The sequence below is a fragment of the Vidua chalybeata genome, chromosome 3, assembly GCF_026979565.1.
Source record: "Vidua chalybeata isolate OUT-0048 chromosome 3, bVidCha1 merged haplotype, whole genome shotgun sequence".
NCBI lineage: Eukaryota > Metazoa > Chordata > Aves > Passeriformes > Viduidae > Vidua > Vidua chalybeata.
The window spans coordinates 53,284,268-53,300,801 of NC_071532.1; the positions used below are offsets into that span (position 1 = coordinate 53,284,268).

At 38.6% G+C, this 16,534-nt stretch overlaps 1 protein-coding gene across 3 annotated transcripts in view; it reads right to left on the reverse strand.

Moving 5' to 3' along the window:
- ARID1B (AT-rich interaction domain 1B) overlaps positions 1 to 16,534 on the reverse strand; it is a 326,328-nt gene that overhangs the window by 68,819 nt on the left and 240,975 nt on the right. For all 3 annotated transcript variants that reach the window (XM_053937249.1, XM_053937248.1, XM_053937250.1), the window contains exon 6: positions 12,650 to 12,739. In XM_053937249.1, coding sequence (XP_053793224.1) covers positions 12,650 to 12,739 — 90 coding nt within the window. The remainder of the gene's footprint in view (positions 1 to 12,649; positions 12,740 to 16,534) is intronic.

Below are 16,534 nucleotides of genomic sequence, written 5' to 3' on the forward strand. Positions count from 1 at the left end.
TTCTGGGCACAGTTCCTTGTCCTGCCTTATCCATGCTCTGGGCTGTGGCTCAGGGAACATTGGCCAAAACCAAGCCACGGGCATGCCAGAAACTCAAGAGCAGAGATAACTGTGTGAAACTACTCAAACTCATGCTCTAGCCTTAGTTTAATAAAGATGTTGATTAACACAACAAAAAAGGAACACTATTAAACTGCTTTTGATGTGAGGCATGAGTTTCATAATCTCAGAGGGTGTAGGATTCCTCTCAAATCAAGGCAGGCTTTACTGTTTTCTCTTGAAGGAAGATATTAAGATAAAGAATTAAGGAAAAGGAATCCTGAAATTCAGGAAGAATATCTATGCTATACTATATTCTGCTACTGTCTGTATGGTACACTGAAGCATGATGTTAAAACAGGGCATGCTCAGATTTCCTTCCAGGGGGCAGAGGAGTCCTTTCAGCTATGGATGAGATGTGGAGTAGCAAAGAACAGTTCTTATCCTCATCAACCTCCTTGAGAGCCCAGTCAACATCCAGAGATCAGTGTATGAGTTTGAAGTGTTTTAAGTATTTGCAGAAAGCTCGGATGTCTTACAGAGAAAACGGTTCCTGGTCAATACATTAACATTCATGCATCATAAAAAAAAACCCATCAATTCTAAAAATCTTATCAGAAATGAAAGGGAGCAGCTGGCATACATTCATTTTTCCTTATTTACACACATTTTCCCTAGTGTTCAACTTCATTTTATAGCCGATACAAAAAGAAATAAATTTTCTTTCCAGAAAATTAGATTTAAGATAAAGTTTTCTTCTGTAAAGAATGGAAGTAGGATTACATTAGAGGTGCACTAGAGTAATGGTAGTGAAGTGATTCAACAGCCAGACTGCATCTGACATGTCAACCCCTGTGACAACAAGGTGGGTTGTTTTGTCTTTAAACTGCTAGGAAATAGCTGTCAATTAAGCCTTTAAAATTGCAGTGGCAACACACTCATCAGTGAACAAATCTACTCCCTTCCCTTAATATTAATGATAAAAAGAGGTAGAGGTGATGCTTTATTTGCCATCACAACAAAAGATTACTTATTGAAAAAACACTTGAGTGGGTTTTGGCAAACTAAGCTGTTTCAGAAGTAGCTGAATAAAGTGACCCTGCCAGAAGCATTCTCTTCCTTTTGAGTTAGCTTTTATACTACATTTACATACGTGAAGGATGACTGTATTAAAAACCATTTTAACATTGCAGAGTCATCTTTGCTGGTTTTTTTTTTTTTTTTTTTGTTGTTATTGTTCTCAGTGGAAGAGTAGCATACTATTAACAGTTATCACACTGTAACAATAATAAAATATGTTTGCATGTTCAAATTCAACATACATAGAGTGTTAAAAAATGGTCAGGTAGCATTTTATTTTTCTTCCTTTTTTTAGCAAAATACAGAGAAAAAATAAACCAAGCAATGCTTGTGACAAAAGTGTTTCTGCTTCTTTGATGAAGGAAAAGACAAAAATTAAGCCTCTATTGTTCTAAAGAGCACTAACACCTGGTAATACACATAATTTAGCTAATACCACCTATAAGACTTTTTAAAATAATTTAAAACCTTTTCCTTCCCTCAGGCATATGTATACACAAAACAGATATACAACAGTAAATGACTAAAGCTTCATGAAATTGTGCACTAAGGTTGTCTAACTTACATCTGTACATTGACCAACCCAAAACCATCTGTTTCTTGAATACTATCACCTAGCACTACCCGTGAAAAACATCCACTCAGCGTGCTGGGTGCTGCTGTAAAACATCAGATGGATTCTTGTGATATTTTAAAATCTTTGCTTGAATATGGAAAAACCTTTTGATATTTTAAAATCTTTGCTTGAATCTGGAATAAAGAAAAGTAAAAGCTCAAACAAAAAGGAAGTGACTGCAAAGGAACAGGTTATTGCATATCAGTTGATGGACAGCAACTGTCTACTGGCACAACTTTAACCATGGTCAATGAGAAGTCTTTTGATTTAGCCAGGAGTAGTCCATCCATTTTCATGAATGAATTAAACCTGAAAACATGTGCAACACTTACTCATTATAAGCTAAATAAACCTTGGAGTTTACAGTGATAGCAGATCATCATTAACCTATGCATCTGATAAATAAGAAATGAGGAAAGGTACAATGTGCAACAGTATACTGTAAAAATGAACTTTCCTAAGAAAAAAGTACACTGGGCTGCAGCTCTTCCTAGAGGGGCATGCTTAGTGACAGAGCTTGCAACCAAAACAACTCAGGAACCTTTCTAAGGAAGGAACAAGGAAGCTCCCTTTGTTCAAGGGCAGAGAAGCAAGGGCTATTACTAGCTAGACAGGCTTATTAGTCTGAAAATCATGGAATAAGAAAAGTAGAAAGAGATTGGATCCATACACTGATGATCAACTAATTAGGGAAAAACAACATAAAATCATGTACTCATGAATCAGCTCAAAAAAAATAAAGTATGTGGAGAGATATTTTCCACTACCTCTAAAGGAAAAACTTGTGTACGGGGAGAAACAGAAATTTCCAATGCTTGGTATTTTAACAAGGCACTGGTCAGTACCCTTGAGAAAAAAGAGCAAATGTTTGCACACCCATGACACAAGCTTTTGGCAAACCTTCCTTCCTCAGACAGCGGTTTGTGTTGTATCCACTCTTTCAGGATTTTCACCAGAGTATACAACAGAACTACGACAGATCTAAAGCAGTGACTCCCAAATCTAGCTCATCCGTGGATAAACAACACTGAGATAGACATGTCAGGGTAAAGCTAAACAAATGAAAAGCACTATTGTGTGATTTGGCACCCTGCTAGCATGGCAGGATGCTGAGGAACACCACAGTCCCACTGAAACTCTGCCTAGCCCACCCGTTTCAGATGGCAAGGACAGCTCAAAGGCTTCGGACTGGTGAACCACGTCTGGGTTTTTGCCAAGCTAAACATGTTCATAGTCAGCACCTCAGAGCACTGCAAGGAAATAGCCAACAGAACACAACTCAGACATTAATTAAGTGTTTTAGTAATTGAAAGAGTTGGTTATTCTCATGTAAGCTTGTGACACCAGAACCCTAAATATGCAACCAGATTGTCTGCAGATGGTACTTGAACAGACACTTCACATGGTGTGGTCAAACCTGGAGATGTGTGGCTTACAGATGGCAGGAGCTAAGAAAATACTGCTGCACCATTGCTTATGGGGGCCAGCTCTACCTGGCCATAAACTACTTACTGTCACTGGCAAAGAATAGCCTGGTACTTACCCCTAAGGTGCTACTTAAAATAAACACCGAAAAGGACACAGTGAGAGAGATTTAGGCACTGGAAAAAAATCTAAGCAGACAAAAATGTTATATAGGTCTAAACAAATGACAGCAATTAAGAAACCGGTGAAGGTTTGACCCATGTATCAGAAAATAAACTAAGTAAATCAAGTGAAATAATGTGGCATAAAAACCTGATATCAAGAGCAAGCAGACACAAGATTTCTTTACATTTGAGATACCTCAGATCCTATTTTCATTTTCCAGAAAGCAACCTTTTTAACATATGTCCAGCTAGACCTATGTTTGACATACACAGAGCACGTAACTTGGAAATACACACCACAGAGCGATGGGTTGGTGAGCATGAGTGGCTGAGCTTGCAGTGTCAATCTCATTTAGACAATGCAAATACTAATTCTCAATATTCCTGTCCAGTTAATAGGCAGACAAATTAAATAATAAATAAATAAAATACCTGCATTACAACTGCATACAATATCTTTGGACATAATATTTTGTAAAAACTAAAAATGGTATTTAACATTTCTTATTTCTTTCTCCACTCACATACTATTAAAAAAAAAAAAAAAGTTCCAAAATGTTTTTAGGAGAAAGTTCTTTGAGAAAAAAGAGCAAATACTTGCACATCCACGATACAGTTTTTGGCAAACTTTCCTTCCTCAGACATTCACTCTCTCAGTTCTTCTGAGAACTCTTCTTCTTCTAATGAGCTGCTCTTCTTCTAATTAGAAGTTCTTCTAATGTTTCTCCATTAACCATGAAAAAATGTAATCAAGTTTCTACACTGAGCTCTTTTTTTCCAGCCCACATAAAAACCCACATAAACCTTGCCAGCTTCTCCAAGTCCATCACAGCACCACTGAAACCATCTGAACTTCTCTAGTCTAGAGTAACAGTGACATGATTTCCCTTTGGTATCTGGACAACTTATTTTCACAATGGCATCTGCTAATACCTACAGTCCAACCACCACATTTCTTCACATCCATTCAACAAAGAATGTTTCTTTACTTATGGGAAAAAGCAGTAAAGGAAAACAGCACCATAGCAAAATTAGTATTTCCTGCAAAGATCATTGCAGTATTTCTTGTTTCCACAAAAAGACCAATGTTCTGTTTAAGAAAAAGTGCTGGACTGGTTTTATTTTTCTTTAAAATTATTTTCTTATTATGCTTTAATATCTATCTTACAGTCTCCTCACTGTTTATTTGTCTGACTGCTTCTCTTCACAATGTGAATAGCTTTGGGGAAGATGGAAACTAATGACCTAGCTAAGGTTTTAACCCAGACCCCCTAGTGTTTTACCAGCTGTGCTATTAGGTTAACTGGCTGAATCTCCTCTGCTTCTCTCTCTGATATTACAAAACCCAGTCTATGTATAGCATGCAATAATGTTTAAATTTTTCCCACCCCTAAACCTCCCTCTGCTACTGCCTAGCCTTGAAATTCATATAATCTATCATTGATAAATTAGAATCTGGGGAAGGATCAGACAGATTACCCAGATGGTAGCCGGGGAAGAAATATCCAACCCTTCCTAATGCAAACCTTGCATAATGCCCTCTGATGCAAATTTTAAGTGCTATACTGAGGACAAAGAAGGAAAGACATTTATGGAGATGTTCACGCATAGCCTAAACAAAAAATACATTGCTCATTCGCCATTTTACACATAATTTGTTACTGTAATATACCTTATACAAGATGCTTTTACTATGGTGCTTGAAAAATCAGGTTGACGGTGACTTGCAGTACAAAAGCGCCCACCCTGCTCTCCCAGCTGCCCCTGAAGGGAATCCTGAATTTCAGTAGGTAGCTTGGGCTGCTGGAATTAATCTCAGCAGCAACATGAAAAACCTGAGGAGTCTGTCTGCTTTGCACAACCAACATTTGTCTACGTTTCCCTAATAACGTGCACACTTAGGAAAATTGTGGAGGAGAGCAAGGAAGAAATGGCATTTTACAATGTGTAATGTGCAAAACCTGCAGGCTTAATGGTCTAAATTTCAGGTTTGAAAATTTTACCCTCCCCAGAGACTGCTGTTCAAAGGTTCTGAATCAACTCAGATCTTCCTTTTCATGAAGTAAATATATTGAATATCGCTATTATATACTTTGTGGACAAGACTAAAATATACGTGATATGTCTTCTGTTGCACACATGTAAAATAAATTATATTGCTTCTTTCAAAAACACAAAATCAGTGTGTTGTCCTTGGTCCCAAAATGCCTTTGCCTCAGTCTTATTTTTACCATGATTTATGATTTGACTGATTTTTTCCTTTCCTTGATTTGCAGCTGTTCCCTGATGAGTGTTTATTCTTTTGGGATCCTTTGGGATGGTAGGAACTATCCAGTGTTAGCTATTAATATATACATGATATAGACTTCAATTCACTGTCCTGTATATTAATTTTAAAAGACATAAAGGGTCTTAGATCAGAGATTGTTTATCTTTACAGGAGCTTCACAAAAAGGTTAACTTAGGCACTGAGCGTCCTGACAACCATGGTGCTGTTGAACAGGCAGACCACAGGCAGCTCCCAGTTTATAGGCCATGGTGGGAAGCTCTCCCAGGGACAGGGATCATACCCAGTAACTTCACATCAAGCATGTGACAGCAACATTGACTCACTCTGTCAAGTTCTTCTTCAGTAACTGCTGTAGCTTATCTTGCTCCCTGAGCCCAGAGGCAGGGAATTTGATGGCTGCCTAATGAAGTCAGTGGAAACTTTTCTATTGAGAAGTCTCTCTGCTGGCAACTATATAAACTCTCTCAGAAAAAGTCAATTCTGCTCCCTAATCTCAAAAAGAGAATCCCCAATTTAGTTTAAAAAATGAAATAAAGATTCATCTCCAAGTCTAACATCAGCAAGAAGAGTGCAATGACCAGCTGCTGTTATACAAAATTTGTTTGTTGATAACTGACTCTGGGTTTTGATTGTACAGATATTATTACTTACTTCACATCCTACTTCTGCAGTTTTGCTGTCTCCCAGCATGGCTTATCATATGTAAATCATACCCTTTTGTCCTTTGATTCTTCTTGCAGATGGCCTGCTGTGTATTTAGCATAGGCCACAAGTAATCAGATCAACCTAAAGCTGAGACTGGCTGGTGTATGTCTGAAATCCAAGTACAGTCTGGAACCAACATCCTGAAATGGCGATCGACTTCTTTAAGAATTAACCTATTTTGGCAGAGTAACATAATTTCTAATACTTTTGGGCAAGAAAAGCAGGTTTTCCTGAAACGCTTGAGAGACAAACAGACACAAAACTATGCACTCCACAGCTCAGAGAGGAAAAAAGGAACTTTTCTTCCCAGTGATGTTGATTACTAATCAAAGTAGACATATTGTAAGCTTTTTTGCTGTGCATTGCTAATCAAAATAGCAAAGAAAAATAGCATGCACACATTTAAAAAACCTGCTTATCACACTGACACTACATTTCAGTGCACTTCCACTTTTACAATCCAATTAAAAATACAGAGGTAAAAACGAATGAACCCCCCATCTTTTTTAAAAACTGTCAATAAATTTAGCACTCACTAAGTTGAGAAAGTAATGTGGCTTTCTGAATCACCAATAAAGCTTAGTGCTTGGCTCTACTGCATGGCTCTGCCTTCACATATAGACCTGCTCCGTGTACCCCTTGGCATCATGTTCCTACTTCATCACATGCCTTGAGATAAAAAAGGGACACTTTACAGAGCTAGTGTGACAGTTTCAACTAAAACCTGCTTTTCCTCCTTACGTGATGCACTTTTTCTGTTTGTTGAGGGCACAGTTCCTCTAACCCCAGTTTTCTGGGCATGATTTCCACGCAGCCTGGCAGAGTGCTCCTGCATACCAGACAGAGCTCAGCTCCCCTGCACTGACCCACTTGGAGAACACTGTGTGCAGAAGAGGCACTCAAACATACCTGTGGCTTTGCACTCTATGCATGTCTCAAGCATCTTTCTTTAAGAGCCTGAAACACTTCAGTCTACATCAAGTAAACTTATTACCAAGTCTGATTTAACCTTAAGTGGTGTCATCCTTAACATGGCAAGCAGAAGAATGTTAATGACAAGAATCATTTTATTCTCTAGCTCCTCAGTGCTCTGAATAGATCCCAAATCCCCAAATGAGAGTAAAAAATGTATTCTCAGGGAAAAAGTCTTTTTAAGATCTAAAAGCAAACTACAGTATCAATCTTGTTGCAATAAGAATTCTTTGATCTATTTTCTTTCTTCTGGTTTCCCTTTTTAAGAAGAAAATAGATTTCGGGGAAATGAATCTCCACCATCAAATGTCAGTATTAAGCCATAAATCTGATCAGGAATTGTAGGTGCAAAACACCTGATTGGTATTCTGTGTCTTCCACACAAGTAAAAACATTTATATTTTGTTAGAAGAAAATGCATGACAGTGGAATTTATGTAATGACTGTGTACAAATAAGCATGCCCAGAAAACAGTTAAAGGGGAGAAAAATGCCTGTATGAAATCTAATGGGTAAATTAGGGAATTTTAGTTACAGGAATTCAGTTGCTACTTAGTGTTTGTAGGGAAGCACAAAGAGAACATCAAAATGCCTGATCACATCCCATCTGTTACAACCTCTTACTGGATAACATCTTGACTGCCAAAAAAGCTATTTAAATTTACTACATTGGAGCTACTGATAAATATCACTTCTGTGAAGATCTAATACTAAATAAGGACAAGATCTGAGGATAAACCTTACAAGCAGCAGTGTCAAAAAGATCCAAATTTTGCTTAGTGTAACACCTGTACTCTTAAGAGCCCGCAGTTTCTTACTCCTTGTCCCTGACTGTGATATGTTTTTAATAGAGCACACAACTGCACAACACTCCTCAAAAGCTGAATGTCAACAACGTAACGAAATAAAGGTAGAACAGAAAGAATGACATAAAAAAGAAAAAAAAATGAAAAGGTACTAGGAGAAGGTGATCGAGAAGGCGGCAACTTCCATTCAACAATTTTGGAGGTGATTACTCCAGGCACTGTCCACATAGATCTGACAGGCACAGAATGCTGCCATGAAACTGCCTCCAGCAATGGAATACATTTTCCAGCACATCACAGCAGCTGCAACAGCATCAATTCTGCTTGCAATCCATGTCCAAAAAGAAAAGTTCTCAGTGGTCCTATTTCAGCATATCTCAAGGACTAATTAAATCCTCATTACTATCTTCTAATTATTCCAGTGCTCTGGGATTTCACTCTGCAAGTCCCCAGTGGTGCATTAGATGAAAAGGGTTAAATAACCTGTGTTGATTTTGAGACTCCAGATCTATTTCAGACCTTTAGCATATCATCAGCATTATCATGAATATTTAACTACGTACCGCTGTGAAAATTATAAGGGGAAAACAATTAAAGATTTTTTAAAAATTAATTCTGACCCATATACATTTGCACTAATAAATAAGGCTTCTTTAAGTATCCCCATTATGAGAGTGCTTGCTAGAGTAATAATGTGAAGTCATTAACTGTTTTCATTAAATTCAATGGTTTTCAGGAGCTCCCAATTCACTATTTTAATGTAAGACTGAAACCTGACATCTACATGCCCAACTGCATAAGCATGAAAATACTATATAAAAGCACGTAAGTTTTCTAAGCTTTTTCAGAATTACATAAGGAACCATTCATTCCTGCAGGGGTAAAAGTGCCTATTTCAACATTATTATGACAAATATTCTCCTAACAGTGCTTGCACAGGTGAGTGTTCATATAAGCAGACAGAAATCTCTGTTAGTTTACAAAAGTAAGAATGGGAGTATAAGCTAATGGCCAGGACAAAGGTTTCTTTTTCAGGCTGCAGCTTCAGGAAACTAATTTAGAGGGTCAACTGGGATGTGCTGGGCTTCTATTTGATCCCTAGAAATAACTTCAAACTTGTTGAGCAGTTCTGGCTACTAAGGACATCCTCAAACTACATCTTCCAAAACCCAAACAAATAAATAGATACAGCTGAACATAGGGAACTCAAGTGGCTGTGTACCTCAAGTATTTGCTGAATGATTATGACAGCTGCCCTACCTCTGGGGCTGATAAAAAGAAAGTTTATGAAGAGCCTTGATTTCAATAAACACAAAATACGGAACCCCTACTTTTGATCATATAAAGGAAAGTCCGGAGTAGGTCTGTTAGAAATGGAGAGCAAGATGTGCATCCTCCTCCCTCCCAGAAATGAAGCAAGTTTTGACCACTACCTCAATTAGTTGTGACTACACTGTCATTACGGTAGCCCCATGTAAAGTAATTGTTAGGATTCAGCAGTAGTTAAACATACTCTTGCTTCTCCAAGAGACTTCTGACACCAATCTGTCTTCACAGCTGTCTGGCTCCAGCAGTTCTTTAAGGTGTATGGGACTTGACTTCAAGTCCCACTGCTTTCCAAGTCACGTGAGCTAAGAAATAGGTTATGTACATAAAATAAATGCAATTTCTTGTTTCTTAGGTAGCCATTGTGTGTTGGCAGAACTAAAACCATTTCACAGATTGGGCATTGAACAACAGGGGCCAGTTACCGGTTGTGGGACAAGAACAGAAGTGCTTAGAATAGCAGGCTACATTTACACTGAGCAGGTCCAAATGTTCTACAGTTTGAGCAGGACATGAAAAATTTAAAAAATATTTTTTAGAAGTAAACATTTTAATGCTTATTACAAAAAGTATTAAATAAGCTATATAAAAAGAAACCTGAGGAGCACAAAAAAAATCCAATCCCCCAAGAAACTCCTATTACTGTGTATGTACATTACTACTCCCCTACTATCACACACAGAATGTACATGTAAAAATGTTGTCATTGTTTCATGCTGCATTGTGAGACAGGGAATGTAGAGTCTTAGGTAGGCAAACATAAAAATCCCACAAGGGTGCTGAGTAACCATGGAAAGCACAGTAAAATATAATCAAGCACTTTAACAATAAAATAAGTAAGTGTAAACTTAATGGTTCAAGGTAGTGCTTTAGTATCCCGAAGTGCTACAGCTAAGACTCCACCCATTGGTCAATCTTCGTGTTAGCTAGTAAATAGCATTTTTTTTCAAGTATTGAGAGCAGAGGATGCTGCTCAAGCAATGATTAGCACTCTTTTGTTCACCCAATTCTCTCTCAAAACAAGGAAAGAAATGCTATACAAAGTGTGGAAACAAACAACATTACCTTATCCTATGGAGTGCCCCTAGGGTTTTTGTTTTCATTTTCCTTTAATTTTTTTTCTCTTTTTTTGGAAAAAGTGTATCAGTAAGTCGAGAGTTTAAATTACTGTAACAGATGCCCAAGGATCAGGTGTCCTTAGCAGCAACGATTTTCTGCTCAGGTTTTTATCAGTAAATGACAAGCACCTTCCCTTTGAGTCCCCATCATTCCCCCTCCTTCCTTTCTTCAAGTTCTGTGGAAACCAGTTCAAGCAAGCAAAGGAATCAACTAATGTAACAGCCTTTTTAAAAGGTGAAGTTTTCCATTTCAAAGGAGCCTCTAATCAATGACAGGGCACAAAAGGGAATGCACACATGTTTATGCGCATACAGCACAGACTTTAGAGAAGCTTTGGGGAACATGCTCTGCAAAATCAATAGGACCTAGCTAGTTACAAATTTTGAATCTCCTGCATGAAACAAATGGACTTCTTGTATAAGCTGGGTCACAAGGATCATGCCTATTACACCAGATTTTGTAATATGAAGTGTTCAAAACCTGCAACATTCCTAAACATATTTTCTCTAAGAACATACCCACAATTCTCACTATGTAGAAGAAAAACAAACTAAATTAATCTCTAAATTTTACTTCTCTCACTGTTATGTACTTGTTTGACTTCCCAATTATGGCACCTGTGTTCTGTTTTACTTCTGAATACCTGTCTGCCTCTCCTGATCATACATTGTACCCCAGTTTTGTTCTACAGCAGAACAGAGAGGTTTGACTTTTCCAGTTCTGTCAGACCTGCCTAACTTGTCCCCCAAAGCCAGGTGAGGAACATACCCTGCAGAGATAATTATTACTGGGCACTGTAACATTTTATGCCAAGATCCATTTGTGCCAGGAAATGCACACATCTTTCTGAGATGTTTGGGTTTTCAGAGCCTTCATCTGATCCATTCTTGCTGCCTCGTGACATTTCTATCCCACAAAGCATCTTGTATTTGTGTTGGGTACTGAGGGCATTCTTTTTTCACCAAACATGTATGCTATTCTGATTTTTTTTAATGGGAAAATATGTCCCTGCATTAACAACTGAGTATAAAGAAGGACTGAAAAGGAAACAGAACAAACCAGCAAGGAATTCTGTATTTCATGTTCTCATTAATCAGCATTCCTGGAGGAGGGGACATTCAACCCAGAAAAACAGCAAAAATTAAGATTCTCTGCTCTTCTTTGTGAGTCCTCTTAGCTCCTCCTGGATGCTATCCCAGAAATTTGTCATTCTGTGAGTTCAACTTGTTTCACTGTGAGAAAACTTCTAGTATTTATGGTATCCCCATATGGTGCTACTTGGGATATTTCTGGAAGCAAGACATTTTAGGAGGGGCATTTCATAAATAACTCCATGTTTATCACAGTTATCATGTGTCTGTTTTGCAAGCCTGTCACTGGCACATGTTAACCACTGCATGGACAGGATGCCCGATTTACAGCAGTTGATTGCACGTATGGCCACACAACAAAGCTGTGACAACTGTATTCCATGAGCTAGGGAGAAAGGAGGTAAAAGGAAAAAGGGCTTAAAGTTTATAAAAGGCAAATTTAATTTGAAAATGCTCTGCTTATTTTTGTGAGCACGCGGTAGGGAGCACCCTTTTAGAACAGTGCTCTTGACTGCAAGGTTTTCCATGGCAAGATTTCCAAATGATTGAACCATTTAACCTAAATATTTGATTTCCCTTTATATTTAAAGATATTTTATCCTAGAACTGGCTAGAGGATTATTGTGTCCATGCAAAGATATTAGAGATGACAATTTTAAGAACAGTAGCAAAACTGTTCCTAGTTAGCTCTCCTTCTCTACATCTTAATTCCAAGATAGACAACAAAGAGCTGTATTCTCCAGGACATGACTCAAGTATTTACAGAAACTGCCTTTATACCCTGGGCATTCACTGTATTTCGAGAAAACCTTATTTTTGATTATAGTTTGGTAAAACCTGCTATCCAGTTGCACTTTCCCCTGAGACAGAAACCCCCCAAGCTTTTTACAATGAAGACTGTCATTATTTTCCCTGGGAAAAGAAAAGGAATTCCAGGAAATCTCACATTGCTAATGTGCAACTTAAAATTAAGGCTGCATTTGGCACCAACTGAAAAAGCCCCAACACCTAACAAACCTCGATCCTGTGGCATTGGTGACTGGCTCAAGGCAGGGTGGGAGCTGGATTCTGACTGGCTGCCAGGAGGCTGCGGTGGCATCTGACTGCCTGTAACACACAGAGAGAAAAGGGAAAACACACTTGCTTTTAGCATTTCAGTGCACAAAACCAAGGATTGCTGCATTTTTCAACCACTCAACATCAAAGAAAGAACCAGCTATATAACGTAAAGAAAGAGCTCAACAGGTCTAGCTTTTCTCATACATTTTTTTTTTTCCTTTTATTTTTTGAAACCCACGGAGGAAACATGCACAAACACATTTAGCAACAGGCATGGCAAAATGTTCAATTTCGCACTGAGCGAGTTCCCAACCTCACCAACATGATCCAATTTATAGCTGCAAATCTCCTGACACATATTTCTGTTAGGGAGTTTAACAAAATCCAAGTCTGCTGAACAATAGAGCTCATCCTGCCTAGCTTAAACTGGCCTCCAGCCAGGCAGACATGGACTGCTGCCAACAATATTACCAATGAAAAATTCGGTCAATACAAAAATTACTAACAACAACAGTTAAAAAAGTATTTAAATGAATCAGTGGTTTTAATATTGTTTGAATGTCGATGTAGATTATGGGAATAAAGAATAACACGTAGGCAGGCATGGTAGAAGTGAATGTTTGAAAGAGATCAGACAGAAAAGGGGTATCTTACTATCCAAATAAAAACAAGAGGAAGTTATTTATGAAAATAACTACCCAGAACAGACACATCCATTTTTATGACCTTATTCAAAAGACATCCACTGGTGTCTACCCACCCAAACAAGCAGAACACTCCGAGTGCTGTCTGTGCGGATCGGAACACAAAATGTTTCCTTTCAGTGTTAATGGATAATATGGCAGATGTTTATTGCACTGATGCAAGTCACTCCTCTGGGTCACCATTCAACACCGTGTCAAGCAGAGAGGTCCATATTTACCACCCTACCAATACCCCAGGAGCCTTTAGCTTAAGAGTGAACCTCCCCAACCCGAGCAAGGGGAAGAATGAGACCTGAACATCCCCTAGGACTCTTCTTTGCTCTTGGTCTTATGCATGCCTGCTCGTGACGGCCCAAGTGGCTTGAAGACCACCTCAGGTTAGGCAGCAAATATATACTTTAAGCATTTAGACACTTGCAGTGACGAGCACAGTATAAATAGCAGCAGACAGATTTATACCCCTCATCCTCAGAAACTGTTCAGATTGTTTTCCATTTGAAGGAAATGGAAAGAATGAAAACACAGGCAATAGATTTGTGCCTGCTGAGACTCATTTCCTCCTGCTCAGCAGCTGCCCCTCTGCAGTGGCAGAAGCAAGAAGCCTGCGGACGGTCCTGGCACTGTGAGCCGGGCTGACAGCAGGGCAGCAGGGGCTGCCCTTTAGAGTGACCAAGGGCCCCAGGTTGGACATAAATGCAGGAAAGTAAATGTGTCTTCTCTGTCTCATCCACGTCCCGTCCCAAATCCACGGGCTCTCAGCACCAACTCTGAAGAAGGGCCAGATTGATACAGAACAAAGAGAATATCTGTAAAATGTGGAGTGTAACCACTGCCTAGCTATTCAGATGAAGTGCTTTTGCACTAAAAACATGACAGTCAACATTACTGGGAGCAGCTGTGACAACTATCTCAGAGATGCAAATGCTGGACCAGAGGCAGAATTGTTCCTCCAAAAGACCAAACATGCCACTCAGCGCCCAAGGCTTTGGGTTCCACGGCCCATTCATGAACTCTGAGGCATATGACAATAATAATGACAAATTCCAGCTTATGTTTTGATGCCACTCAAGAGCAGGCTGTGGAGATGGTAAGTGCCTGCATTATAATGAAAGCTTTCAGCTTGACAGGAAGGATTCAGTGACTCAAGACTGTAAACAAACAGCATTTCCATGTTAACACAGGGCAATGCCACTTCCACTGTGTATGCCCCAGGCACTGCTATCAGTGAGAGCACTACAAAAAAAAAAAAAAAAAAAAAAAGCACAGGTGGTTCTGACTCCACTGCATAGCTCTTAGAGGATCCTCCTTTAGGTGGATGCTTGGCAACTTTGAGAGAAGCTACAGTTCAGAAAATATCTATGATAGGCAACATATTTTGCATATTATAGATGGTGTCTAGTTTTTTTACATTGATAGTAACATCAGTTATCTGGCTGGAGTCTTGTCCTGCACAGGCAAATGTTCAATCACAGACAAGTAAAGTCAAGGTGTAGAGCAGTACCTGTACAACTTTTACGAAGAAATCAATTTCATCCACATCCTCCGTCAATACAGACTCTAGAGTTTTGCAGATTCACTGGAATTATCAGTCTCTGCAAGCACGAATGCTATTTTTTCAGTGTACTTCTGATTTTTTCCTTATTAAACAAACTGTCAAGCAAAATTTTTGTTTCACAAAGATAAACGGTTTCATAAACATGACCAACTCTGCACAAGTAACAAACTTTCAAGAGAAGTATCCACCTCGCTAATTATCAGAGGGTGCTACAGATTATCCAGGTGCTGGACATGAAGGTACTGCATCAAGTGTTTTCAATCAAACTGCCATTTTATTCTTAGAAGTGTTGTGAAAGGTAAAAGGAGGTTAAGCACCCAAATACCTTTCAAGACTTGAACTGAACTCTTAATTTGGGTATCTAACTCCTATTAATTGGGAGCTGATGGCAGGACTTAAAACCTTTGAAGATCCTGTCTGCCATGCTTTTTAAGTTTCTTTGTCATGAAAAGAAATGACCTTAAAGATTTTCCATTTCTTTCCTTTAAATGATAGCAATCCTTTTCTCTTTCAGCCAGTATTGCTGTTGTGTTTCTTGGAAGACACTTTAAATAACACATGAACAGACTTTTTTATTTTATTAGGGAAGGAAAACTTCTATGAAAGAAAAACAACCTTTTTCCGTTTTTAACATAACTTCTACAGCTATCCAAAAATTCAGTATTTTTTTTTCAGTGACAGACTACTGCCTCCTTTGACCCAGTGATAAACAGAAGAAAGCTTAAACATGGATCTTTTGTATATCATTGCTGCCACACTGGTGAGATACTCCACCTGCCAAAATGTATGCAAGGTGAATACTACAGATGTTTCACTAGTATTATGCAAAACCAAAGAAAATGCAATAACACATGTTAAAAGGATAGAAGCTGCCATGCTAGTTCTTTCCCCTATATTCAACAGAGGAGCAAAATGCTATACAAATTTGTATAACTATCTAGTAAAAATAGTTGTTAAAACTACTGAAACTGGCAGTCTACCTAATATAGTATCTGCTATTTAAAATAAAAGAAAGTCATCTGAAGGGGTAAGGGAATTTAAAAACACATAATACTGTATTTTTAAGCGGGTTTTCTATTTTTTAAGTTATGTCAAATGCTTTTAAATTTTTTCACTTTGAAAATCTTCACTTCAAATGAAGTCAGGAGAGACTCTGTACTATGTTTGGCAAAGATGGACTGAGAAAAGTACTAAATAGTGACTGCATTATGGCTACAGCCATGCAATTAAACTGTAAAAAGTAAATTCCTTAGGGTCAACATAGCAAGCAAGAGCTGACCTTTGATTTTCTGCTAAGGAGGAGTCCTTACAATCCACATCAGCAATGTTTTGAAAGATGCTAAGGGCTCTCCTTCCCAATGATACTGGAGGATGCTCAGCTGTGACACCCTGTACCAGCTGGACAACACCTCACAGAACTATGCCTGAACAGCTGAGTCAAGAAAACACTTTGGTGATAACAGGTTCCCTCTGGGAAATAACCAGTTAAGGGGGGAAGGAGGGGTATAAGCACAGGAATTTTAAGATGCATGAGGAACTGGAGGGCGGGGGACTGATCACAGCCTGTGTTGAAAATGGAACACT